This window comes from Glossina fuscipes, unplaced genomic scaffold (genome assembly GCF_014805625.2).
Source record: "Glossina fuscipes isolate IAEA_lab_2018 unplaced genomic scaffold, Yale_Gfus_2 148, whole genome shotgun sequence".
NCBI classification, from domain to species: Eukaryota; Metazoa; Arthropoda; class Insecta; order Diptera; family Glossinidae; genus Glossina; species Glossina fuscipes.
Window position 1 is genome coordinate 860,582 of NW_023998491.1, and position 26,902 is coordinate 887,483.

General features: G+C 34.7%; 1 protein-coding gene and 1 long non-coding RNA gene across 3 annotated transcripts in view; both read left to right on the plus strand.

Moving 5' to 3' along the window:
* Positions 1 to 1,958: 1,958 nt before the first annotated feature.
* LOC119641418 lies at positions 1,959 to 18,536 on the plus strand. The gene is made up of 4 exons (XR_005247828.1): positions 1,959 to 2,239; positions 17,719 to 17,917; positions 18,096 to 18,322; positions 18,456 to 18,536. It is a non-coding gene; the product is annotated as an uncharacterized LOC119641418 (long non-coding RNA).
* Positions 18,537 to 22,236: 3,700 nt separating this feature from the next.
* Positions 22,237 to 26,902, plus strand: part of LOC119641408 (low-density lipoprotein receptor-related protein 1B) — a 140,595-nt gene continuing 135,929 nt past the window's right edge. For both annotated transcript variants that reach the window (XM_038040046.1, XM_038040047.1), the window contains exon 1: positions 22,237 to 23,034. In XM_038040046.1, the coding sequence (XP_037895974.1) occupies positions 22,446 to 23,034 (589 nt within the window). In that variant the 5' untranslated portion in view covers positions 22,237 to 22,445. The remainder of the gene's footprint in view (positions 23,035 to 26,902) is intronic.

A 26,902-nucleotide genomic window follows, 5' to 3' on the forward strand; every position in this document is an offset into this window, starting at 1 on the left:
ATGATGAAACCAAAAACCAATTAGGTATAATTGGTACTTTGTCTTTGTCATATTAGGAAACCGTTATCAAAATTAACCAAGATATTGCACTCAAAATAATTGTAATATAATTACGGTAAACAAATAAATAAACATAGAAAATGTATTTAATTTAATAATAAAAACAAAAAAAAAAAAAAAAAAAAAAAAAAAATATATTTAATAAACAAAAAAAAAGAAAAAAAAAAAAAAAAAACACTCATTAGTATATATCTCAAGCACATGATACGTAGCATTGGCAGTGTAAAGTACTTGTTTTTCCTTTAATGAATTCATTCCCATTCAATCACTTCTCGTTCGATGTTTGTCTACTCGAGTCTAGAGTGTTTTGTTTTGTCTGCTTTGTGTGAATGAAACACTTTAATATCATATATAATAGTGTGGCTTGTGTACTTGTGTATTTGTATATTTGTATAAATAAGTTTATTAATAACATTAATTCATTCATTCATTCGTTCATTCATTCATCCATGTAGTCGTTAATTAATTTTTTACTTTTTTTTTTTTTTCTTTTTTTTTTTTGCACTTTTTTATTGCACAAGTTATGCATTAATTAAAATATTCAATTGATTCAGATGCGATGACTTAATCAGCTAACAATTATCAATTAAATAATGTCGGCTATCGATGATATGAGAAACATGTGTAAAATATATGTTTTACATTACGTTAAATATTCGAAATATTTTTTTTACAAAATTAATTATTTTCAATGCATTTACAATTTATCGGATCCTTTACAGAAGCGTATATAATTTTTCATGTTTTATGAATTTAGTTTAAATATTATTATTAATACTGTAATTTTAGATTAATGAAATAAATTCTTAGACTAAAAAGATAGCATTGAGCGCTACCCACAGAGGCTATCGGCTCTACATAAGTACATTAGATATTGAGCCTAGTAGTTTTAATAAAGTAATATATTGTATTGATATTCTGTTCTGTAGCTGATAGGATAAATCGCTGCAAGTGCAATACTTTTAGGCAAGAAAAAGTTAAGGCAGTCACATGGAATGTGCTTTATAAGGCAGATTGGGGAGGAAGACTCCTTTAAGATCCATTGACGAATTGCAATTGTATGGCCAAGGCGAATTCTCAAAAATGTTTCGATCTTGATTTAGTTTAAATAATTTTTTTATATTGTTTGGTTTTGTTCATAGCTGCACACTAAGCTGCAATTTTGCATATTTCACGCCAGTCTTTGAAATGTTTGTGGGAAGTAAAAATCTTATCACGACTAAAGATCTCAATTCAAATTGCTCAGCCGATCAGTTGTCCTCAGTAAAATATTTCAAATTACGATATGTTTGTAGCGTTGTACTATAATCTAACGGTATTATTTTCTAGGCATATAGCCATAATATCCAGCAAACATATAAATTCCTTTTCAAAGGAATAGCTCGTCACTATGTACGATTTCGGTGTCGAATGGGAAGACATGCGAATTTAGTGCATCATTTTCTGACCCGTGTCATATTGAAAAATTTATTTTTATCATAGCATTTGCTTAGAATCCAACCTATAACTGGTTGAGCTCATTAAATGCACAGCAAAAGCCCACCAAGCAGTGAATATTTCACTTTGCCAATGTGAATGATTCACTGGTCTTGCATAATCATTTTTGGCGTTTCGGATTATCGCAGCGCATCCGTTTTTGAACGCGCGTCGCTATTCAGCAATAGTTTCCTTTCAAAAAAACTAGGTACGTATTCGTATGCAAATCGATCGGTTCAAAGACCGGGAAAACTGTATTCCGTGCATTTATTCTATTGTGTGGGTTAGTTTTTTGATGCCCAGCTGCTACTTTTGCTGCTAGATAGCAGTCTGCAGTAAGACAGTTGCTCCTTCTCTTTTTTAAAAACTAACTACTCTTTGTATTTCTTCTTACAGATAAATCGTTGTATGATAATTACCAAGGGTAGACGGCAGTCGTTAAGTTTGGGTGTGTAAATGAACGTTGCACCAACAGTAAAAATTTTATATAAAACAAGGAAACAGTGACGTTGAAGCAAAGCAAAAATGTTACGAGACATAGGGAAAAGAAAAAAACTTCGAAATCCGAAAGAGACGAAAGATGACTTTGTAAGCGCTGTAGGAGTCTTAGTAACCTGAAGCAGCGAAAACTGGAAAAATCGTCTAAAAACAACTCCGAGGGAAGCAACTGTACGAGTCCCAACAAAGCGAGAGAGTCTATCAGGTAACAAGTTTATCTACATTTTTCCGATATCCGTCCATTGAACACTTATATATCGATATTGCTTTCATTTCGAGCCGTGGATAAAGTAACAGTATATAATAAAAAAAAAAAAAGCATAAAAGAAAAAGTCTCAAGCAGTTATATCAGGGAACTCTGATAACCTGTGAATACCTGTTTGTTTCCTAGTATCAGTTGATTTTAATTTTCTCTAAAAAAAAATTACAAAACAGTGGTAAGGTGTCCCCTACATACAGTGTGCACCGAATAATATGCGCAGTCGTAGTCAGGACAAACCAGGACTATGTGAAAAACAAAAGATTACAAGCCAAGAGAGGCTTTGCTTTATTTGCGCCAATGTTAGAAAAACTTGTACGTCGACAAACTATCGATTCCTTTCTCCAAAGATCAAAGCTTCTGAGTCTTCTAGAGCCTCAACTAAACTAAACTTGACTAAGTCAAAGATTACAATCCAATAGCTGCTGCGATTCAAGCCCTTTGCTTCCATCAAAAACTTTATACCTGTTATTTGTTATTTTATCATACGAAGTTGGTTATTAACATATAATTGAAGGCGCGTGGTTAGGGTCGGAAAACTTGGCACAGCGACAAAACTTCCATATAGGTTGTTTTTAAATTAGTTCATGAAACACGATTCGATTTTAAAGTCGTTAGAATTCCAAAATTGAGTTTGTGTCTCCTGATCGGCCCGCTACGAAACTGATATCGACAAGTCATTAAGAACATTCGAGTAGAAAACTTTGGAATTTGAAAAATTTTGGGTTCATAAGGTCCGCCATAAAATTTACAATCCCCTCCACCAATGCCGGGGTTTGGAGGATTCGCAAAGTATATGTGTAGTCTACACAAGTTTGTCGCCTTTTTTATGTATCCCGTCACGGTTAGTAGTTTTTTTTTTATCGTTGTATCTATTGCAGTTTATAAGAAGAGGACCAAAAAGTCAAAATCTAATTCTAGAATCATAAGGTCTTCTTGTCTTTCTCACGCGGGAAATGCTTTAAAACTCGACCGATTATGAAAGGCTTTTCATGTCTACGCTTAGCGTTCAAAACGCAGTCATAAGGACGTTATGTGAACTATCGGTAGTTAATATGAAGATACAAGACACATGTTTAATTTCCGAAAGTTACATTATATCACTGAAAGTCGTCATGGTATGTCTGTCGGCTTCTATAAAAAAATCGGGCAACTAGAAAAAACAAGCTATCATTATTATGTGTAGTATATATAACTTTATGCTTTCATATGACAAAGCCAAGCCGTCATATACCGGCTTAGATTATTGATTGGAGCCGATACACAAAGTTTTTCGTTTACATTTCCACTGGAACTGTGGGTCACTTTTGTTTAATATACACTCCTTCGCCAATATGAAATAAATGGGGAAAAAATTATTTATTTATTACACTTTTTCTTTTCCTAGTAATACAAAAATGCGAAAAACAATTAAGAAAATTATTTTCGGTTATGACAGAAGCCTTTATGCTCGCCTACGTTATCATAAAAAAAACAGGATGGATATATTAAATATTCATGCTCTGTACTATTGAGTAGGCATGGATGTTTTTTCATCGTTGCACAATAAACCAGGCCATATTTGTGTGTGTGTGTGTGTGTGTGCGTGTGTGTACTATGATATATGAGCAGTGAGCAAAACATCCAGAAGGCCAAGATGTTTTCAGTGTTTGCTGCACTGTAAGCGCTTGTAAACGTCAGCATACCACATAGTGCAGTGGATAGACTCGTGACTGGCGAATCGATGATACCGGGTTCGAATCTCAGAGCGGGTACACCTTACCTTATAAGTAAGTTATATATATACACAAAGGCCTCTAATATTTTAGGTAGAGTTATGTTTGCCTTTAATACTTTAATGCCTATAATATTGCATAGGGGGTGTATTTGCTTTTCTGATTGATATTCTTTGATATATAAATATCATAGTTTTAACACTGCGACTTGAGCTCACTTCGCTAGGTAGTACTTTAAGCCTAAAAATATTCTAAGAAAAAATTTGTTTACTTCGAAAAAAAAAAGGAAAAAAACTCAAAACACTATTAATTTTGTTGTGCTTTAATGATCATCTTTCCTGCAATAGTGTAATTTAAGCCCTTCAGCCCATAAAAAAGGTGGTGCCTATTATGGCGGTTGAATGTGGAATTAATTGTAGCCGGAGATATGAATAAATATGTAAAAAACAAAATTTAAAGTTGATATTATAATTTTTGGAACCAGAAGATTGTCTACTACAGACATCACACAGATGAGTAGACGGACATGCTTAAATCAACACACCTGGCGATGTGTGTTGCTGCAAAACACATATGATGATGAAACGTATGTATACCCATTATTATTGGATAATGGGGATTATAAAAGTCTAGTTTTATTTGTGTGACTAATGCTGTAATTATTCACCTTCGCATAAAGGACAGCAAGAGTAGTAGCAACAGCAACAGAGTAGATGAACGTAACCAATATGTACTTTATGTGCTTGTGTAAATTTCTTGTATATCATGTTCCTTCGTAATACTGTGTTTTTATTTTGAGCTTCTCAAGCTTAGCACACGCATACATATAAGAATAATTTGTTGTTGCATACGTTCGGACTTACATCGTTGAGGTTGGTTTTCCGCTTATTTATTTCTCCTGTATTCTGTTTGTTCCGTATTCTTTTTCATTGCTCCTTGTTTTGTTGTCTGTAATTTATTGCAGATTTTTTCCCGTTAACTCGTTAGCCGACTTTCAGTATATGCATTCAGTTATTATTTGCTTGTTAATGATCTTTTAAATCGACTGATTCTATATGCATATGAGAGGCTATTATTAAGCGAAACATATAATTAAATGCAATTTTTTGCCCTTGTTTGTGGTTGGCTTTATGCTGACCTCTTCTTAAGTAATATTTGTTAAAAATGAAAGATTTCTTATTGAAAAGTAAAAACAAGTTATTGATGATTTAGTGCATTTGACAAATACATATACAGCGTTAGCAATAACATAATTAACAATAAATAACACATTTCCTTACATATGACAGCGGACAAGTACTATCTAGCAGCCTTCTAGTATTCCTTTGTTTTCACGTCTTCGATATGAATCTCTGTCGAATAGGTAGAGCGACTGGAAGCCTATATTGGAAAATCGGACATGACGCTAAATTTAAGGGAAAAAGACATGTTTTTATTTGTGCCTTGGCACGAAATTCGGAAACGAAAAAAAGCCTTGTTACTTATGACGTCTCCGTGATGTTGCCACAAATACACCTGCTAATCGATCGAAATCATTTCCAGGTCACACTCTCTGCAGGATTGTAGGTTGTTGATGAAATTAAGGAAATACTCTCTCTCTCTCTCTCTCTCTCTCTCTCTCTTTCTCTCTAAGGAAGACTCTCTCTGTTGATGAAATTAACGAAATACTCTCGTCTTTCTTTCCGATTGTCTCACTTTCTTATCCCTTGTGTTAGGATTTTCGAACAGATCGTGTTCATTTCTTAAACTTATTGTCCCTGAGAAATGGATGCGTTAGCTTTGAACTTTCTATGACAATTTTTGCGAGTGTGGCAACTTTATAAAAGAAATGGATCAAATTGACTAAACCTCATGTAAAATAGAGATATGCCTTAGATATATCTAAATCGAGACAAGTGGAAGACAATTTATGTATGAAAAGGTGTTTCCTAATAAACAAAAGTTATTCAAAAATTTTTAAAGTTTGACTGTAGAAGAAGTCAAGCTGACCCAATCGGTAGTTTTCGTGTTAAAAAATTTTTATTTTCCATGATTCCATGATTTTTATGAACAATTTCTTAAATTGTGCATTATCGCGTAACTCCTACGTAACGGGATAACACGTTTTCATCTTAGGAGTGTTTGATTTGATGGCTTTAACAAAATCTTGTCAATTCTCTTCCCAGCTTTTATTTCTATTCTTTTTATAAGAGTTTTAGGGTTATAGAGAAAAAGTTCCCCTAAAGAAACTGGCTTTCCTTGCTTTGCTTTAAAATGCATTTAATTGCATCATTTCGATTAAATTAACTGCGGCCCGTCTATTGATGCGTTCGGTATATTTTTCGTAAAATTTCTTCTTTATTCAATTAACGTTTGTTGATACAAAGATTTCTTTTTAATTTATTTCCATTTTTGTTTATTGTTTGCACTTATCACTTTTGCTTTTCCCCCCTCTTTTTTTTTTTACTCTTCCAACGAATTTTTCTCCCATGCAAAAGAAAAAAATCTCTTTTCAACGCTTTGCTTTTATCACTCTTTCCATCAGTTCATTCATTGCTTGCTTGCCTGCTTGTTCATATCAATTTGCAATGAAAACTTATTGCATTTCTTGCCGCCCAAGCTACCTATCCATCCTATTTTCGAAAATTTTGCTCGATTCTATAAGTTTTCTCCGAGATAGCGGTACGGAAATGCTTAAGAGCTACATGAACTGCATTGCTACGTGTTGCTGCCGAAAATTGTGAAACTTTCTGTTTCCTTTTTGATTTATTTTTTTCATATCGCTTTACTGTTCATTCATCGCCTATATACTTTGAAATTTGCGGTAATAACTTTTATTTAAAATATATATATATATATATATATATATATTTGTGTGTGTATGTATATATCATATATATATCATATATATATCATGTACGGAAAAGGGAAAAGAAAAATAAGTGTCAGGAATCCGCATAATAAAAACGTGAAATGTCTAAATATACGATTAATGAATGAAGCATTATAGCGTAAAAAGTGCTCTAAAAGGAAAGGAAATGCACTTTTAAAAGTTGAAATGTAATCTCCTGCGATTTAATTGTCGGTGTTGAGAAAATTACTTAAATGAAATCAGATTTGAAGAAAATTTTTTGGGGAGAAAACATAGTCAAAACAATTACATAAACTAAAGCATGATTTTTGTGTCATTTGGATTAGTCTTCCATACCTTTATAACTGTCCGATTGAAAAACTCGGCAAACAAAGCAACCATGTTTATCTGGGTACTAATATTGCTTGACATTGTGGCAAAATTCAAAGCCCATCGAGCGACTTTTGCATCTCTCAGGAAGGACGACAGGATAACCACATTGTTAGTGCGGCCAATTGTTGTATTTTTCGGACTACAAGACGCACCGGATGATAGGATGGACTTCAAATCTAGAAGAAGATTTTTAGAAAAACACGTTTTAACATTGCTTTCGGATCAAAATTTTTGTTTATTGTTTTAAGATAACTCGAAACTAGCAATAATTGATCTTCACTCTCGGCACTGTCACTCCACGCGTTAACCTCACCGTTCATATTACCTTCATCCGATCTGCTGTTGTCACTCCTATCAAAAAAAACTGCATCATCTTCAGTAACATCTACAGCATCATTACCTTTTAGAGAGGAATCATTGAAGAAATATTTTAATGTTACCTTCGGACTATCAGGCGCGCCTTTTTGTCTAGAAAATTTGACTCTAATTTTAGATACGAAAAATTTCGTAGTATTTTTTAATTAACACCTTAACTTCAATCGTCGGCTTTTACACTTCGCTATTTACTCAATACTAATTTATTTTAATATTAACTTACAATATAGTCTTAAACAAAAAGTTTCGGAACCGTTACCTATTGTATATAACAAGTTTTCTCTCTGTTATTGCGATAGAATCAGAATAAGTTTAAACGAAATTTGTGAAATATTATACATTAGTTTTTACATATGCCATTTTATAAACCCTTTTCTTTAGAATTCATCACGATGTCAGTAAATTATTAGTCATTGGGCCATTTTTGCACTTCTCAACCAATTTCGGCCCTTAATTTGCTGAATAACAAAAGAGGAAGAAGAAGACATCGTTACTGAAAGATAGCAAGCGTTTTCTTCACATTCCGTTTTGAAGGAGATCCAAACGCGTGTTTTTTGGGTAAACTCGAGGTCGGTCGGTTTGCTGCAATCGTAAATACAAAGTTGTGTACAACCTCGGGTGGACTCAACTCTAAAAAAGTAAATACAGTTTCGCCGAGTTTCACTTTGCTGTCAAAATTTCTCATTCGCATATGATTGGATAGATGATGTCCACTCACGCCCACTTGAGCAAGCAGATGGTGAATATGTATGGGCAGTGGCATATAATGGATGATATAAAAGTTCTTCGCGGTTTTTTAGTGATCTTTTGAGCTTTTTTTCGTATCCTTTCAAATGATTGCAAACTGTCATGTGGTTGATGTTTAGAGCCTCCGCAATTTTCCGACAGATTGCTCTACCGGCCTTGCTCTACCATTTGCCTAATGTCGTCGACTTTTTCAGTGACCGGAAAACCACTCCGCGTGGGTCCTTCGTTCACTTTCAGCATTCTTACCGTACACTTTACAAATTTTTCGGCAGGTTTCGCATTTTTTATAATAAAAAAGCATCACACAGCACAAATTTCTTCAGATATTTCACTCATTTTCAAATCATAATTTTTTTTACACGAGCAAAGGTTTAGAAAACTGTCTGCACACAAAATATAAGCTGAAATATCAGCTTTTAAGTCAGTGTTGTTCGATACATAGGCATCAACACTATGTCGTGGCAAAAAATCGCAGAGAGCTTATATATATATGTATGCCTTATATATTCTTCGGCGACTTCAAAAAAATTCATGAGCTTACCCAATAAAACTATCCACTCTGAAATTATGAAATTAATTTTTGTATTAATTGTTGTATTTGTCTACTTTGTTTTCGAATTAATGAGTGTTCAGGTTTAATAAGAAGAAAAGTCAGAAAAGTTTGTTGTTGCTGATGCGAAATCGAAGAAGTTTTTGAATGAGGGTTTATGTCGCCAAAGAAGAAGAACTTGAAAAAGAAAGCGACGTAAAATGATTGAGAATTGGCTCAACGCAATGGTTACACAAGTATACTTTGATGTTGGTAGCAAAAAACGTTCATAAGAACGTAATCACACTTCTACTTAAAAGCCAATATAAAACACATGATAATGAGACGAGCGACCGTACAGCAAAACGAACCGAAAAATTGAATGGAAAGAGTCTAACTGTAGCTGCTAATGTCTAAAGTGGAATGATTAAGCCGTGCTTTGAATATTGTGTTACTACGTACATTAAATAGTGGAGGAAAACAGATGGATCACAATACGCGGAGTTAACTAGCGGTGGCCAGCCAATGAGAAAAAAGAATTTAGATTAAACAAATACATATGCATGTATTTGCGCCTATATGTATGCAATATGTTTTGATTTGGTTTTTGTTTACAAGCTTCATCAAATATTTGCATTTTCTTACCTTCTCTCGCCTAGTGATAATTAAAAAGGAATGAAATTTGTGCTCTGTTGCTATACATCTACCGTGACACGGTTACCATTATTTTTGTTCTACAGAATTCTACAGAACATAACCTTGCTTTTCGATTATCAAATCTGTTAATAATTAATAATTGAAAGTTGGCTTCCAGTTAACTGAAAACAATTTGTTGGGCAACACAGTTGATTGCAGTTTTTTTTCGAAGCACTACTGCCTGAGTGGAGATGAAAAACAGTAACAGGAAAATTGAAAATTGAATATTTACATTGTCGATGGAATGGGCACACTAATCAATAACTCCCTTTAATATGGGGTATAATGAACTTCAAAATGTCTGCTAAAACACAAACTGGAACTAAAGCTATGCCAAACAAACCTACAAAGGTACAAGCAAAAGGGAAATACAAGTTCATACAAGTCACCTCTCATCCAACATAATTAATAGATACAAATATTTATTTGCTTACCTACGCAGAACTGTGTTTACCTGCCGCAAAAGGAAAACGGAATACTAACGACACAACAATGAGATAAGCAAGTTGATTTAATCTTCCTCTGTCCTCGTTTGTCTTCTCTTGAGAAACCTACCATTAACTAAAAACTAAATGTAAGTAAAATGTAGGGAGGAAAAAATCCTTAGGCAACTACAAATATTTATGCTAGCAAAACGAATATGAGTTTAAAACGGCGGCGAACGAATCCCGTACACTCACCACTTTCCTTTTGGCATACTACTACATACAAGCCCTTTTATTTGATACCCATATCGCTGGTCTTGTTAAGAAAAAATTAACCGCTGTGTCTACCATACTCATTTTAGAATTAACCCATTTTTAGGCAGACAATATATCTTCATTGGAAGAATGTGTAAAATAGTTTTAAACGTTCAGTCTTGTTTGTCTTGTTTTGGTAAACCAGCATTAAATCCCATAAAAGTGAAGAGAAAAAGTTTAATTACTCGTAAGTTTGTAAGTTTGTGCACGTAAAGGACATGAAGGGTGCATCGTAAAGTATATGCGAAAAATTTAGCTTTCTAACTTTTATAATTTCTGAGTAATGAGTAAAAACCCACAAATTTTTGTTAAGAAAAACGGAGTTGAGTTCCATTTACCCCTCCCTTCGTGCTACTGCGCTGACCAATTGGGCCCATCTTCAATGCTAACTCGTGTGCAAGAACTTCTAATGTTTCTGCCAAATTTGAAGTCGTTAGCTTTATTTTAGCTAGAGGAGAGTGTCAACATTACACACCATACTGACGGGCAGACATTGCTAAATCGATTCAGAATTTCACGCTGACCAAGAATATATATATTTTATAGAGTGTCTGAAACTTTCTTTTGGATGTTACATACATTGTAGAAGAAAACAAAATGAGTAGATCCCCATTTTACAGCGGTGGGTATAACAAATTTATTTTAGGTGAAAGGAAAGGAGTTTGGAAATGCAAATGTACGCGTATATATGCGCTGTGAGGACTTTTTGGCCCATTCGCTGAGGCTAGGGTAGCTCAGCGGCCCAGAAAATTTGTTTTCGCAAGGGATCTTTACTTCACTCTTTATCTTATAATTATCGAAACGCGACCGACTCTCGCGGAAATCCAGTTTCGACCAAGTCTCAAATCCGACTCCCAACTAAGACTAACTCTAAGTTATTCTAACTTATTCTACCCTTCCCAAGTCTTACCCTATTCTTATTGTAGTCTCAATCTATTCCTATTCTATTCTCATCCTAGCCTTATTCTATTCCTATTCTACTCTTAATCTATTCGTATCCTATTCTTGTTCTATCCTTACCCTGTTCTTCTATTCTTATTCTCTACCCTAAACTAGTTTACTCTCTAACTTAAAGTAGCACTCTTCTCCCACCAGAGACAGAGAACCCCTGAGGCCAAAACGAGGGGCGACTTTGGCTCCTCACAGCGCAACGCCTCCTAGGCAATGAATAGCAATAACCTAGCAAATGTAAGCTGCCTGTGAAGCACTTTTACTCCTACCTCTTCATCCATTGACATGTGTCCCCTTTTCATTGATGAGTGTTTATCTGAATGTCTACCAGGATAAACTTACAGTTATGTTGTTTTCACAAAATGCACTTGAGTCAGTTAGAATATTTACCAATAGAGAATGACAAAGTCACTCGCATTCATATATTACAAGATTTGGTTGGTTGATTTGCGTGTTCTTCTTCAAAAGATTTCTGCAAAGTTCGATTTGAGCCAGCTTCCTTTTATGCACAGCAGCCTTGCTAAGTTACAAGCACTATGGCCCTACTTTAAGCACAAGGCAATCACGTCAAATGTCAAGTTGCATTGTGTAAACTTTGAGTACTCTGAGGTCTAGTCACAAATTTATGATCAGTTGTTGACAAGTTCGTACAGAATTTTTTCCAGCCATTACGGAAAGAAAACATAAGTTTATATTTCCCGAAAACCACAAGGAAGCTTCAGATAAAGTAGAAACTATCCTTGATCATTCCCGATGTAACCATGGCAGTCCATCGCTCCGCCCAATGTTTTTGTTTTATGTTTAAGATATGGCCTTCAAATTTGGCAAAAGCTTTGAAAATTGGCATTGAAAGTCAAAGGACAGGTCCACAGTGCATCGTAACCTGAAAAACTTCTTCCAAAAAGAAAGCTTTTTTTTATACCTCACTTATAATCTACAAAGGATACAATAATAGAAATGGGCACGTGGAAGCTATGAGTCATCCTACAATGTCTTTAGGAAAATGAAAAAAAACGGCCATTAACAACCGATATTCTAGAGTATGAAGGTTTCACTTTTGTTGGCCTTCCTTGCGTCAGCCGTAGATAAGGTTCTAACTTGAGTTTAAAAACAAAAAGCGAAAAGCGAAAGAGTACTAAAAGGCCACAAAATCAATTCGAAGTTTGCTTGTGATGGCCTTTTGACTTGTCGTTTCATATATTTTTAGAGATCCTAAGGAATATCAAAATTTCTCTTACTGCACTTCTATTTGACCTTCGTACTCTATTTGACATCGAATCTACTGCAAGAAATCCATAATTCGTGGAACAAAGGCACAATATTTTGTTACATTATATCCGTCGTCTAACCCGAAGTCGCTTAGGGAAATAAATTGTTTTAAATGTAAGCCCATATAGAGCCATGCATAGATGAAAAGTAATTTCACTGACATTCAAGAACATAACGAGAACAAAGGCAAAAATAACAAAAAAAAAAAAAACGTGTATATTAACATTACGTCAAAGAAAAAGTTCATGGCGCTTATTCAGCAAAACTCCAATAATTTCTCATATTTTGAGGAATCTCTTCAAACCATTTGCGCGGTCTGGCGATAATTTTGGCGTTTTTGTCGTAAGAACATTGCGCCATCAGTGTAAACTTTTGAAATTTCTAGGCGAAGTTTCTGGGGGTTGAAGTTGTTTTTAAACATAACTAGCAAAGGCACGAACCAAAAATTTGAACAAACTGAACTGAACTGTTAAGTTATTAATGACTAAAATCACGCAAATCAATGATCAATAAATTTTCCAACTCTGTACGGTATATGTTTTTTCACAGGATATTAGTTTAAATATTTCGGAGCACTTGGCTTGGTCACTACGATCTTCCAAATATTACTATGCTACGAGTAAATGTTTATATTACGGTAAGTAGAGCCATCGTCAAAGTGCTAAAAAGGAAATAAAAAAATAGTACAAAATAAAATGGTAGACGATAGGGACATAAGTTCGAACCATAATCTATGTGATAATAAGACGGGAAACAAGAAATCCATTATTTCTTCTTTAGGTGACTATAGTGATCGGCATCTCATAAAGTATCGATCAAACAATTTCAGATTTATGCTCGTTGGAAAGGTGACATTGAAAGCCTTGAAGAGTTGAAAACTGGACCTACAGACAGATTTAAATCTAAATTAGAGATAGCAATAGTCTGACAAAAGACTGACACTGCATAAAAAGACGTTAACAGACATTAGTCTCTTAGGGTACGTAGGCATGGCCGCATACGGAAGTATTTGTAAATTAACTTTTACAAGTACTTAACGGCTCGTTGCCCACATATATGTATGCAGTGGCTATATCCAACCGAAGGACTCTTCGGAAAAGTGAAACTTTTAACTGCCAACGTTGGTATTTGTAAATTGGGCTTCACAAGTACTTAACGGTTCGTTGCCCACATAGACGTATACAGTGGCTATGCGCAACCAAAGGATACTTCGGACAAGTAAAATTGTTAACAGCCAACATTCTGTTGGTGCCCGTCATCACAGCACACTTTTGAGGATTTACCTCGGTTTTATGGTACATACTGTCTACCGTCACGAGCTACACATATAGATTTCTTTTTTTCATAAATTTAATAAGTGACGTTTTTACATCTTTCTGTTAAATAAACCTCAAGTGACAACAAAAGCTTTTTCCGTTGTTTCTACGTTGGTTGTGTTTCCTATTTTAGTTATACCATATTTCAAGTATATGTTGCACGTGACCGTACGGCATATAATGAATTTTAACAGTTTACTCTTCCCATTACTATTATTAAAATTTTTTAGAACATATTTTTATAGCTTACATCACTCATGATGTAACGGAATGTTAAGTTTATCGGGTTGTATGTAGCACCCATAGCGACTTCAGGTAAGCCCACCGTTTGAGTTTGTCTGTTTATCTGTCCATCTGATCGTTGCCTATATATTTTCGGGGTTTAGCCTATAGGTCGTGGTATTTGAAATACTTCGATGTGCGTTGACCCAAGAACGAAAACGAAAGCGATTGAAAACCTTTTTCGACTGCTTCCCATTTCGCACCTTATGGCGAAAATTGCAATTTTCAAAATTTCTCGAAAAAAATGGTTGGGTAATAGGACTCCGCCATTCTACACTTGATCAGATGGGGAAATTTTTCTAACTACTTTTCTTTGGACCACCATCAGCTGACATTTTGTTCACTCTTCAATATGAGATTTCTTTCATGAAAACAGTATCTTTGGTGTGTTATCACGAAAATGAATGAATAAATGCATTAAGCGAAGTGACGTAGACTATTTAATGCTTGGCTGTGACCGACTAAAACGTGCCTACTTGTTCTAGTTTTGGAACGCACAAAAACGAAAAGAAAAAAAAAAAAGAAAACGATAAACACCATGCTATCAACTTCCTTTATGTCAATTCGTTCTGATTAAAAAGAAAATGTCATTGTTATGATCTTTTTATTTGTATGGTAATCGAATGGAGAGCGCATTAAGTGATAAAATTAAGCGCACTTTATTGATTTTTTTATTTATTCTCGTTTTGTGATTTTGCGAAATACGTGTTCAAACAAAGGAAAGCATTTGCTTCAAAGCTCTATAAAAAATCTCCTCTGCTTGGACATTTTCTCAGCCGAATATGTGACCCTCTCGGCTTACTATTTTCATCACAACGTTAAGATAACAACATAAGGTAAAAAAATTTGTCGAGAATTCAATTGCCACCCACTCAGAAGCAAAAACAAAAAAGCCTTCTTTTATTTACTTACTAAGCGCTCCCAGGTCGTGGATAAAGAAACTACGGAAAATTGTATGGAAGTTTTTTTTGTTAAGCACGATATGGAAAAGGGATGATATACAAAGTTCGTTGTTACATAAGCAACGCTTAGATGCAACATTATGCAACATTAGCTGAAACAACTTTCAGTCGCTGTTAATATCATTACAGAAAATGTCGATTCACCTTGAGCTTTAGCCTTTATTTAGGCGAAGTAAAAATCATGGTTGATTCTAATCTGAAAATTTTATTTCGAATTTGAAATTATGAGCAGCTTCTCATTTCTCACATTTTTTTATTCCATGTTTCCATATAATCTCATCACTAACGTAGAACGTAATGCAGTAAGTTTTTCATTTGATTTGTCCCTCGCCATCTTATCATTGAATAAAAACATAGATAGAAGTCTTCGAATGGCTTCTCCTTACTAAGAACAAATTCCATAATTATCAAAAGAACATATATGAAAATCTTTACATGTGACACGGATTGTATTACGCTGTCTAGCTGTAAGCGATTTGAGAAAAGAAATCGAAAGGTATTAATTTGAAGGTAACGGAAGTTATATCCATCGTTGGGTAGCATGCAAATAAGTTTTTTCCCCACGTTTATTATTAGCTTTATTATGTTTTCTTTTTTCATTGCTTTCCGTATGGTTAGGCCAGTTAGCATTCAGACTCACTCAGTTCATTTGCCTTTTTTTACGAGAATAAATTTGAATTTTACATGAGGGAGAGGAATTTATATATATATATATATATATATATATATATATATGTATATTTTTATTCTGCTACGATTGGAATCTGTTTGTTTGAGTAAAAGTGACTACGTCTGTTGCGCGTACACGTTTGCGCCTTTAATGCGCTTATATATCAAACAGTTTTTTAGTTTCTACACACTCTGCATATACACTCTGGAATGGAGTGGAAGTCATTTGCATACGAAAACAGATTTAATGTCATTTGCAAATTGTATGCTGCTGCTGTTGTTGTTGTTGTTCTTGGTGTTTTTCTTATCGTTGATGCTATTGTCATTACCATGCTGTTCTTTGCTGCTTGTTGCTGCTGAGCAAGGCAAGATCCTAGAGGTAATGAAATTGTTCACTTCTTATGTCAGATGTGTAAGCAAAAAAAGTTAAATAAAATTTAAAGTCAATTAGATAATTAGAGATTAAGGAAATTGGCTATTAAATGAGTGCTGTTGCATTATCCGACACCGACTCTAGCTAAGTAACATATCGCGTATACGTATACGTATACGTGGATCTTTTTACTCTTTTTTTTCTTGCCCAGCAAGGCTGGGAAAGCAAATGCAAATCAATTTCGGAATCACTACTACACTAGGTATCTATATATGCGTTTCGGCAAATCATTTGTAACACAACCGAATTAATCTTAGCATATCCGTCCGGCTGTCTGTTCATTTCTTTTTGCTCAAGAGAAAGATATACTGAAGAAGGTTCAAAATTGTTGCACGCCGATTGATATTGGAAATGAATCACATCGGTCAAAGCATACTCCTACTGTACAGCATAACTGAGAGCTACTCCGTTTTAAATCAAAAAAAAAAAGAATTTTTTTTTTGCTCGTTACTCAGAAACTACACGAGATATAATGCCAATAGTAATATAATGACAACAGTTTTAATGCGAACAGTATCACACACAAAATCATAGAATAACGAATTCTCAGTTTTATTGTTCTTTCCAGCATTGTTTTTAAAATAAATTCTTCTTATTTCTCTTCTTAACTCCGTCGCTGAAGGCTGATGATGATATTATCCAATGCCAGGCAGGAAGCATCAGAGTACATCACAAAGTATACATATTCCTGATCAGCATCATCGAATCGATCCAAACATGTCCGTCTGTCCATCTGCCGTTTGCGTAATGTCTGTTGTAAACATTTTTCTGGCCGCAAACTTGAAGCTCTTAACATTGCAAATTCTTGCAAGCAGACTGCTATCAAAAATGGCCCAAATCGGTTCAAGAGCACGCCCATAGTATCACGTAAACCAAGAACATTTCTGCTATCCAACAGGAGTGAAAAATTGATTATTGCTCATTACTTATTAACTGTAGCAGATAAATGTACAGAAAGTTGATTGCATATCCTACGGGGGAAACTGTAACACCCGCACAAAAATGGAAAAATTGACCGCGCCTTCTTAGTATTATAGTGGATCAAAATTTAATTGTTTTCAATCCCTTTATAAGGCGCAAAAACAAGCTTCAAAAACCCCATAAAGTATATAAAATTTCGGCTAATTTCAAATTTGGAATGCACCTAAGCAGGTCCGTCTGTCTGCGCAACGTATATTATATGCGGTAAACATTCTGCCGTTAATGAAAATGAAGGTATCGGCGAAAAATTTGCAAAGCAGTTTGGAAATGACTTGAACTTTATCAAGGACACGCCCTCAACGCCCACGCGAATATGGGGCAAAAACTTTTTTTTTTGAAAAAATTAGCCGCACCCACTGCGTATTATAGAGCAAGAAAATTGAATTCTTTTACTCTCTTGTCTTTGTTAGGATAACGGTGATGGGTTACGACCGAATATAATTTTCTTACTTGTTTTTTGTTAGTTTCAAGTCAATCAATATAATAATAGTTGCTATGTTTAAATAAAAAAATTTTTTTTTTTTTTTTTTTTATCAGTAACCGAGGATGAAGCCTCTCCTCCGTTGTCCTTGATTCAAAACGAGATGCGTCGCGTAAACGCTGATAATGCTTGTGTAATTGAGTTGATTGGCATCGTAATGACATTATATGAGCCTTTGGACTACGATTAATATGAAATGTCATCGTATCGATGGTTTGCATGTCAGCTTACCGAAACTAATTACTAGTACACAACGTAAGTATATTCATCTAAGTGTGCATGCACGTGCTCCACCACTCATCAAAAGATAAATTACTTTTATTCTGAAAATTTAATTTACACGCATACAAATTAGTGTAAAGATAAACAATTGAGGATTCGATGGCATCGTTTTGCTCTTCAATTTAATTATTTTTCCCTATTTTCATGACAGTTATCGATAAATTATGTTTTGTTGGCGGATGGGATTTGTGGCAATTGGTTATCTCGTGAGCAACAAGCCTGGTTTATTTCCCCTGAAATATTGCCAGATTATATTGGGAACCGATGTTAAGGCATTGAAGGCGTTAACAATATGTTTTCACTACGATCGGATGAATAAACGTGAAATGATGGAGGGAGCTCAATTCAATCTTATGATGACGTCATTTTTATGATGCTGTAAGTTTTAATGCGTTTCTTTTCGTTCGTCATCACTATGTAGATGTTGATAAAGTCTTTTATTATTGTTTTTTTTTTTTTTTTTTTTTTTTGGGTTTTGAACGCAACGGGGGATGTGATGCGATATTCATAGCGTCACTTGGGTGCAGATGCAAATGCTCGAATAAATCGCGACTAAGGATACATGAAAGCTGAGACAAAGTGCTTTGCATTAAAAATCCCGAAGGAATAATACGGATACGGTTTGTTTGAATTCGCCAGAAAGACGTAATTATGAAAGTTATACAGGCAATGAAAACGTTTTTCCCTTGGTAATGCAACCTCATCTCAATAATTTACCGCACAATCTTCACGAAAGTTAATAGAAAACGAAAATTGCAGAAAAATGTTCACAAACAGCTTTTGGTTTATCGGAATCTATCATCTCAACTTCGTTGTTGACTTAATATATAGTTTAACGGAACGGAAAGAGTGGCCATAGTATCATTCAAACCGTTACCAATGCTGAAATAAAAACCGATTCGATTTGGTCATCGATTCGGTAACGAATCGGAAAGCCATAAGGGCAATATAGGCTAACCATTTCAAAATCGAAATTGAAAATTGGAATCCTTTACGCCAATCCTAGTAATTTCAACGAACGTGGTCTAGAATGTGACGAATTTGTATTCTATCCCAATCACGAAGTAAAGCCCCCTGAAATTCTTAAAAGAACTCGGATAAAGATGGTAAGCTTTTTTGGAATCTGTAAACTTAGTTACTATTATTCGATTCATGCCAAACAGGCTTGTGGCGCTTTGGATATGGAATCTGCTGCAAAGCTACACGAACCGTGAATAGAATAATTAGATTCAAACACTTCCACTAAGGACGAAGGTGACAATGTACAATTTGGATTTCGAAAGGACTTTGCGAAATTTTCAGTTTTCTTAAACGAGTATTAATTGAACAACATCACCGCTTAATAATGAATGGAAAATTTGCTCGTACGCGCAACGACATCAACGGCACTCGTCTTCTTAATGCTTTCCAGAAGTATCGTTTAAGTTCAATTATTAAGTCATTTTTAAATTATGTTAACATTTTATACTAATTAAATAATAAATGATCGTTTGACTCCATGGGCTCATAATAAATATATTCTAGAAATAAAGTTTTTAGGTAAGTAAAAATTCATGTCATTTTTCAAACGCTGTTTGACCATTTTGGGAAACTAATCAAATCACTGAATTCTGATTCTTTTTGTTGTTAATAAATTTTTCTAAAAATACGTAACACATTCTCAGTTTCATAATTTACATAATGTAAACACATGTAAATAGAGCGCGTGTGAGTTTCAAGAAATCGAAAGATGTACAGATTGTATTGAAAACAATTAAAACCACAGTCGAGCAAAGTCAGCGATTAGATACCCTACAGCGCTTCGGAATACATAATTCTTGATTTTTTCCGGGAAAAATATTAACAATTATACATTGTTTCCATGTAAAGGCCTATATATATATATATATATATATATGAAGGTGAAGGGGGGGGGATTGTATTTTCCAATTCAATAAGCCGAAACGCTATCACTCGGCGATATTTGTCAAGAAATTTTCAAACTTGCAAAAATTTTTTATGGAGAGCGGTGGAGTGCCATATGTCAACAAAATATCTCAAAACTTGCGATCTGCAGGTTGGTATGTGTGTTTCTATCATGCAGCAAAACGTACGAAAGTTTGTGCATTCATTTATTTTCGAAGTAAATTTGGAGGCAATTACTACTTTTTCAACTTTAAATAATTGCGTTTTTGGGCATAAAACATATTTTGCTTACGTTTATCAATTTTCTACAGTTTTCGATAGACTTTCTCTTTCTACACCACTCGTGGTGCAAAGATATACTAACTTTATGCAACAGTCAGAAGGACTTGAGTTGGACCCACCGTTTATTATACCGATTGATCTCTAATCACTTTCTGAATCGAGTTAAGATTGTCCGTCTGTCTATCTGTCCGTCTCGTTTTCTTGCGTTCGAGCTATAGGCCGTATATTTGGGAATATTTTCATGTTTCAGCCCAATTATGAACGCTTTTGAAAATAGTTCGGATCGGACAAACTTTTCGACCACTTTTCATATAGCGCCTTAATTTCAAAATTCAATAGCTGCATATAGAATGCTGTAGGATATTTAACGGCGGGACGCGTCCCACTACAGGCTTTTCACTTTGTTTTACTGCCGTTCAGAGAAATTCATATTGCGTATGTGTAGTAAAGATTATATTTCACACAAAACAATTTATTTGCACTCGCGTAACCCAGTCCCCGTATTCATTTTATCACTTATTATTCGCACGTTCATACGAAGAAATTTGATTACCACGATTTCGGGACAAAATATTTTTGAAAACCAATGTTATTTTGTTGGACAAGTTATAATATCTCCATAGTAAATGTTCCCAAGGAAATATCCGGTTTTTTTTGTTTTTTTTCTACATTTTGAATGTTTATAAACATTTCTTTTTCTTTTCCTGTTGAGGTATCTTTCAAATAAGATACCTGTAAAGATATAAGAGTGACTGTAGTGGTTCTGTTATCTATAAGCGTTAGTTAATTGTGGAATTTGTTTGTGGAATGCATTGTAGAGTATGGATAACAAATAAAAAACGGATGTGTATATCAAAACAAACATTTTGTGTTCATGATTAGTGAATGAATAGCTAACAATGGGCGATGGTCTTCAAGTGGGAACTGGTCAAAAGTATTACTCAGCTATACATGAGTGATCATTCAAGCCGGTCAAATGCAAAAGGCTATTCTTATAATTTACGGCAAATATAAAATTTTCGCAAATTCCTTTCTCTATCAGCAGTTCCTTTCCATGAGAATAAAAATAACAATTCTTTGCTTTCGTGCATTCTCATCCTCTTTAGCAATACACTAACAATCAAATTTCGTTGTATATAAAAAACTTTTTATTTAGTTGTTCCGAAGTGATTCATTTCGAATTGGAAAAACGTTTGCACTTTGTTTCTGGCTGAGATTCTTAATTACTTCATCTACGAAATAAAAAGATATATATATTTTCTCATTAAAGCAATGGTAACGGTATTGCCATACCAAAGTAATAACTGTTAATAAACAGGGCTACCGAAGATGAGATAATATCTGGCTTTAAGATGTATAATAGAGAGAATATTCACTGGCAGTACTGCTCTGAGAGGAAATTTCTTTTGCTTGATTTTACTTAGTTTTTGTAAAATGTTGCTTGCTCTGAGAGACGATTTTAGTTTGCATCGAAGTATCTGCGGGATTTGTCGGATCATCGGTTGGATTGAAGTTCTTAAAATAAGAAGAATTAATAGAAAATGTGAAAAAATTATAATCAGATGCCATAAAAAAAAGAAAGAAATTTTAAAGTTATGCACAAAAACAAGTACAATCAAAAGAAAAGATAATAAGTGTGAGTGAGAATAAAGTTTTCTTGGCTAGATTTTCCTCCGTGTTTTTTTCTTTTTCAACATTTTACATTGTTTTTTTTTTTTTTTAATCGAATTCATTGTAGATTTCGAGAGTGATGGTCGTGCGTTTCGCGTTTGTTATATTTTGGCCTAAGAGCTCATGCGAACATTTGCAATATGTAGCTACTAAGCATATAAATTAATGCTGTAAAGAAATGATGTTTTTAGATAAACGCGTCTACATATATTTAATTGGAGAAAATAATGTAATCAAGTGTAAAGTAAATAATGTTAAAAATAGTGGAAATTGGCACGGAAAGGTGTCAACAATAAAGTGCTATTGCTTTTAATTGTGGTTTGGATAGGATACTTTAAAGCACACGCGCACACACACTCACACACGCAAGGCCAAACAAAAAGTGGAAAAACATTTTGAAAAAAATATTTTTCTATATAAAGTTTAGCAAAGTCAATTTTTTCTTGCTTTTATTATAAATTAAACAAAAAAAAAAAATAAGCAAAAATATTTTTAATAAATTTGTAATTTGCTCAAGAACAACGGAGAGGCAGAGAGAGATATAAAGAGAAGAGAAGAGAAGAGAAGAGAGCGTGTCTCTCGAAACCAGTTGAGGTGGTAAAAACATTATTATTGTGTTTTCTTAGTGCTGCCTACGTTAATAATGCCGGTTTCTGCAACTTTAACAATTCGGTCGACGTCTCCGTTAACGCTACTTCGTAATTATGTTGCGTTTGTTGTGCATCAATTATGTTATTTTAGCTCACTTAATTTAAATGTCATTATGTTAGTTTGTCTTGTTTTATTATTGTCGACATTGTCGACAGATTGTTTGGCTTCTAGCCTGAAACAGCCAACTTCAACGAAAAGTTCTCCACATGTCGGTGATATAACGGAAATACGTAAAATTAGCACATCTAGCTTTATGTCTCCGTCATTGTCGTCTTCGATGCCATCGGCACCGCCCTCATCCATTTCCTCGTTTCCTGCTAGTGTCAGTGGTAATGGAGGCGGTGCTAGCGCCAGTAGCCGTTTTAATGTGGATTTACGTCGTTCTGGTGTTAGTGCTAGCGGTGCCATACATTCGCCGACCACATTTATCCATGGTAGTCCCCATCAAGTGCATCGAACTCACAGCCGACGACCCTCATTATTATCATCAGCATCGTCGGCAGCTGCTGCTACAGCGAGCTCAACGCTGCTATCAGCAACAACATCAATGTCATCGGTCAAACAAGTGTTTGAAGAGAAAAGTAAGTGCAAGCAAAACTTTTTTCTACTAACGTTTCTTTAATTTGCTGTTGTTTCGTTATTTTTAAGTTTATGAAGAACTATAAGATGAACTTGATATTTATCCGCGAAATTGTCTTGTTTTTTCGATTTTTCAAAGAATGTAAATTCTTGTTGCCTTGTTCTCACATCCGGATTATTTTCGTGACAAGTCTGATAATGATTATCATTTATACTTGGTATACATGACCTGACCTAATCAATGATAGACGAAGCGTGTGCACCATCCTTATCGATTGACTAATCCTTAAATGAGAAAACCTTTAGAGTTTTCATATAAAGACTTGAAGAAACTGATGAAGCGACAATTTTAAATGCGCAATATTGGTTTCATACCCTCCACCCTACGATGAGAATATATTAATTTTGTCATAATGTTTGCGATTCTCGAAAGAGAATCTTACTTCTTTTTCCGTAGAATCGCAATCACATCATCTTCAAAGTGATTTGAACAATTTGGTTGCATGGTGCTCCCTCAATCTTCTGAAGCTAAATCTAAATAAATGTAAGAAGCTTTCATTCTTAAGAAGGAAGTCGTTTAGTACCCAATACTTCATTGATTCGCACAGGTTGGAAGACGTCGATTCGTTCATAGATTTAGGCGTTCTATTCGATTATAGGTTACGTTTCAATTTGCATATTGAGTCCTCGTTAAGCAAAGCTAGGTCCGCTCTTGGTTTTATACAGAGGTGGTCCAAAGAGCTTGATGATCCTTATATTACGAAAAGGCTTTACACGTGTTTGGTTAGACCTATTCTTGAGTATGCCTCTGTTGTGTGGTCTCCTTCATATAAATGCTACGTTGGTTCAATTGAATCTATACAAAAGCAATTCTTGCTGTTTGCACTTAGGAATTTGGGTTGGGACCCGATTTCCCCTCCTCCACCCTATGAAAATAGGTTGCTTCTGTTATCCTTACCGTCACTCGAGAAACGTAGATTTGTTCTTGGGGTTTCCTTCCTAATCAAATTAATAAATGGTGCAATTGATTCGCCCGCATTACTTCGTGAGATTTGCTTTAATGTCCCTAACCGCTTCTCTAGGTACTTTATGTTGATAAAGCTTAGTCAATGCAAATATAACTTTGAACTGTTTAACCCGCTCAGAGTTGTTTGCAAGAACCTAAATGATGTCTATCATCTATTCTAATTAACGGACTCTTTAAAGTCTATTAAAGCAATATTGCTCAACAAGCGCGATTTACCTATGTCGTACTTAAACTGATTTAACCTTAGATTTTGTCATTATGAGTCGAAAATTAATTTGTTGTTAACAATTATCGGTTGCCAAGCTTATGCATGTTTGCGATGGCTTAGGGGTTCACTTGCAATTTGGTCCTGTATCGGTTGTGGGCGTGGCTCTATGCTAATTGTGTACATGCTTTTTTTTTTTTTTTCTTTTTTTTTTCCTCCTTATTTGTTTTATTGTACTTATACTAAGTTTTATTATTAAATAATTTTAAGATTTACTTAAGAGTCAATTGAACTCGACTGCCATTTTGTTTTAGTTGAGTTTCTTGTATAAGTGGAATAAATAAATAAATAAATAAATAAATAAATAAAGCTTCAGAGTCTATAAAGTATATACATACGAAGTTCGAAATTGATTAAGCCATGTCTGCCCGTCCGTGCGTCTGTCTGTCTGTTGTCGACACTCCTCTGATCGTAAAAATGATAAGAGAAAAATCGACCATACCCGCATAGCTACTACTACTCGCAATCAAATTTTCATATTTTTCATTTTTTACTTATAAGGTAAATAAGATAAAACATGCCCACTCGTTATTACAAAGCATCAAAATTTAGTCAGCTTGGTATTGCAGCATGGTTTTTTTTTACTCACTACCCGTAAGCTGCAGTGGAAAGATCATTCTACCTAATATAAGTTTCTTATCCCAAAATTGGAGAAGGACGATGACGCCCCCTATATATTATAAACTAACTGGTGGTTATACAATATTCGGTCCACCCAAGTACAACTTTCCTACTTGTCGTCTTTCGGCTTTTTTTTAAATTAAGAGGTGTTCTACGCTTCTGTGCACGAGCACTGTTAAGAGTTAACTTGAGCCATTACGTTCCTACTAGTTATGTTATTGCAGGCTTGTATTCGATACTTCATAGCTTCAATTCGGTCGCGTTTATGATAATTTCAGTAATGCCTCTTGGATTGCAGCTCTATGTGCTACTCATGGGAAGGAAGACTTTCAAATCAAAACTGAGACTATGAATCCGTTGGATATGCGTAAGTTGGGTGCAGCATCGAAAAGTCGACGCCCGATAATCTCTTCTAATCGCGATGCGAAATTAATGCACCGTTCAGAAACAGTGTTGTGTGGTCGGTATATGATGAGCTAATGTAAAGCAAGTCGCAAACTCAAATGCGGCATATTTTCTGTTTTTTGAATAAAAACATTGTTCGAAGCGTCATCCAGAAGCGCAATATGTTCGGTAAAATAATGAAAAAAATTTTTTCTAACACTTTTACAACCGACGCTCCATATTTTCCCATCAAAGAACAGGATTTAGTTAACACAAAAGTAGCATCGTTAAAACCACTCAAAACACCTCATAAATGAAATGACATGAAATTTGAGCAGACTTCAACTAAAATTTGACATATAGTATGGCCTTTTTTGTTAAAGGCTACATCTGTGTGTGTTAATCGCAGCAGCTATAGCTGAAAAAGCTCAATTATTTGCACCATTTATTGGCACGTATTCTGTAAGTTACAATATCTTGGTATTCACGGAGACTTGTGTTCAGTGCGTGTACTCAGTTTCGACATGGTGGGTAGCTTTTAGTTGCGGTATTTGCCAACTTATGATCTAGCCGTGTGGATAGTACGATAGAGTTCGAAATTGAGTTTATATCGCTTCGGTTAAAGCTATACGGTAAGTCAATGTATATCACGTGTTGCTATATACAATTGCATTTGTTATGTCCGTACATAACTGACAATAACGTGTTGTTGTATTTAATCCGAAGGAGTTGAAAGTATCAACAAGATCGTGAGCCCATTCCTAAAATTCTTCCTATCTTTTGCTTGTAGTAGTAGTTAATGTTGCCTGAGCGAACCATGTACTTAATTATCTGAATTAAGTCCATTAAAAATTTATTAACTATTTATTAACTATACGTGCAACTGTGTGCTACAAAGTGGTCCTCCTGTTATCTTGCAAGAAGACAGACGCCGTCATTCAGTAGCTCCCATTAAGGATTCGAAAAAAACGCGAAAATTAAGCCATAAACTTAGGTTTCAAGATCGCTGCTTTCAGCATATCGATTTGTTATCGGTAGCCACAGGCATACAGACAGTGGTTATCAAATTGTTTCCATCACTTTCGACTTTTTTCATAAAAACGGTGCTTAAGAACGGTGCGGCGAAGGATAACGACAGTTCCCCTTAGCATAATGAAAAATGCAAATCTCTTACAAATAGGAAAAGCAAGCGTCTACAAGCGTTAAATATACCAATCACTCTGTAAAGTGATTGCATATGCGGTTATCTAACGCAATACCATACACAGTTTACTAATGCCTATCCTCTAAAGAAATCAATAGTTAGCAGAGTTCTTCAAGGCAGTCAGTCCATCTCTATCCTGGTTTATTTGTCTTGTTTATAAATGACTATGCAAATGTCATAACATATCGACGCGAGATAACATATTTCTTGTTCTTGTGCAAAACAGCAAATCAACGACCGAAGATACGCAATGTTGCGTAAAAAAGGTTCAATGTGAACAGTAAGTTCTTTGTTTGAACCTTAATAAAGTTGATAAGTTACTTGCATATAAATGTGTACAGATGTACATATATAAATGTTATACGTGTT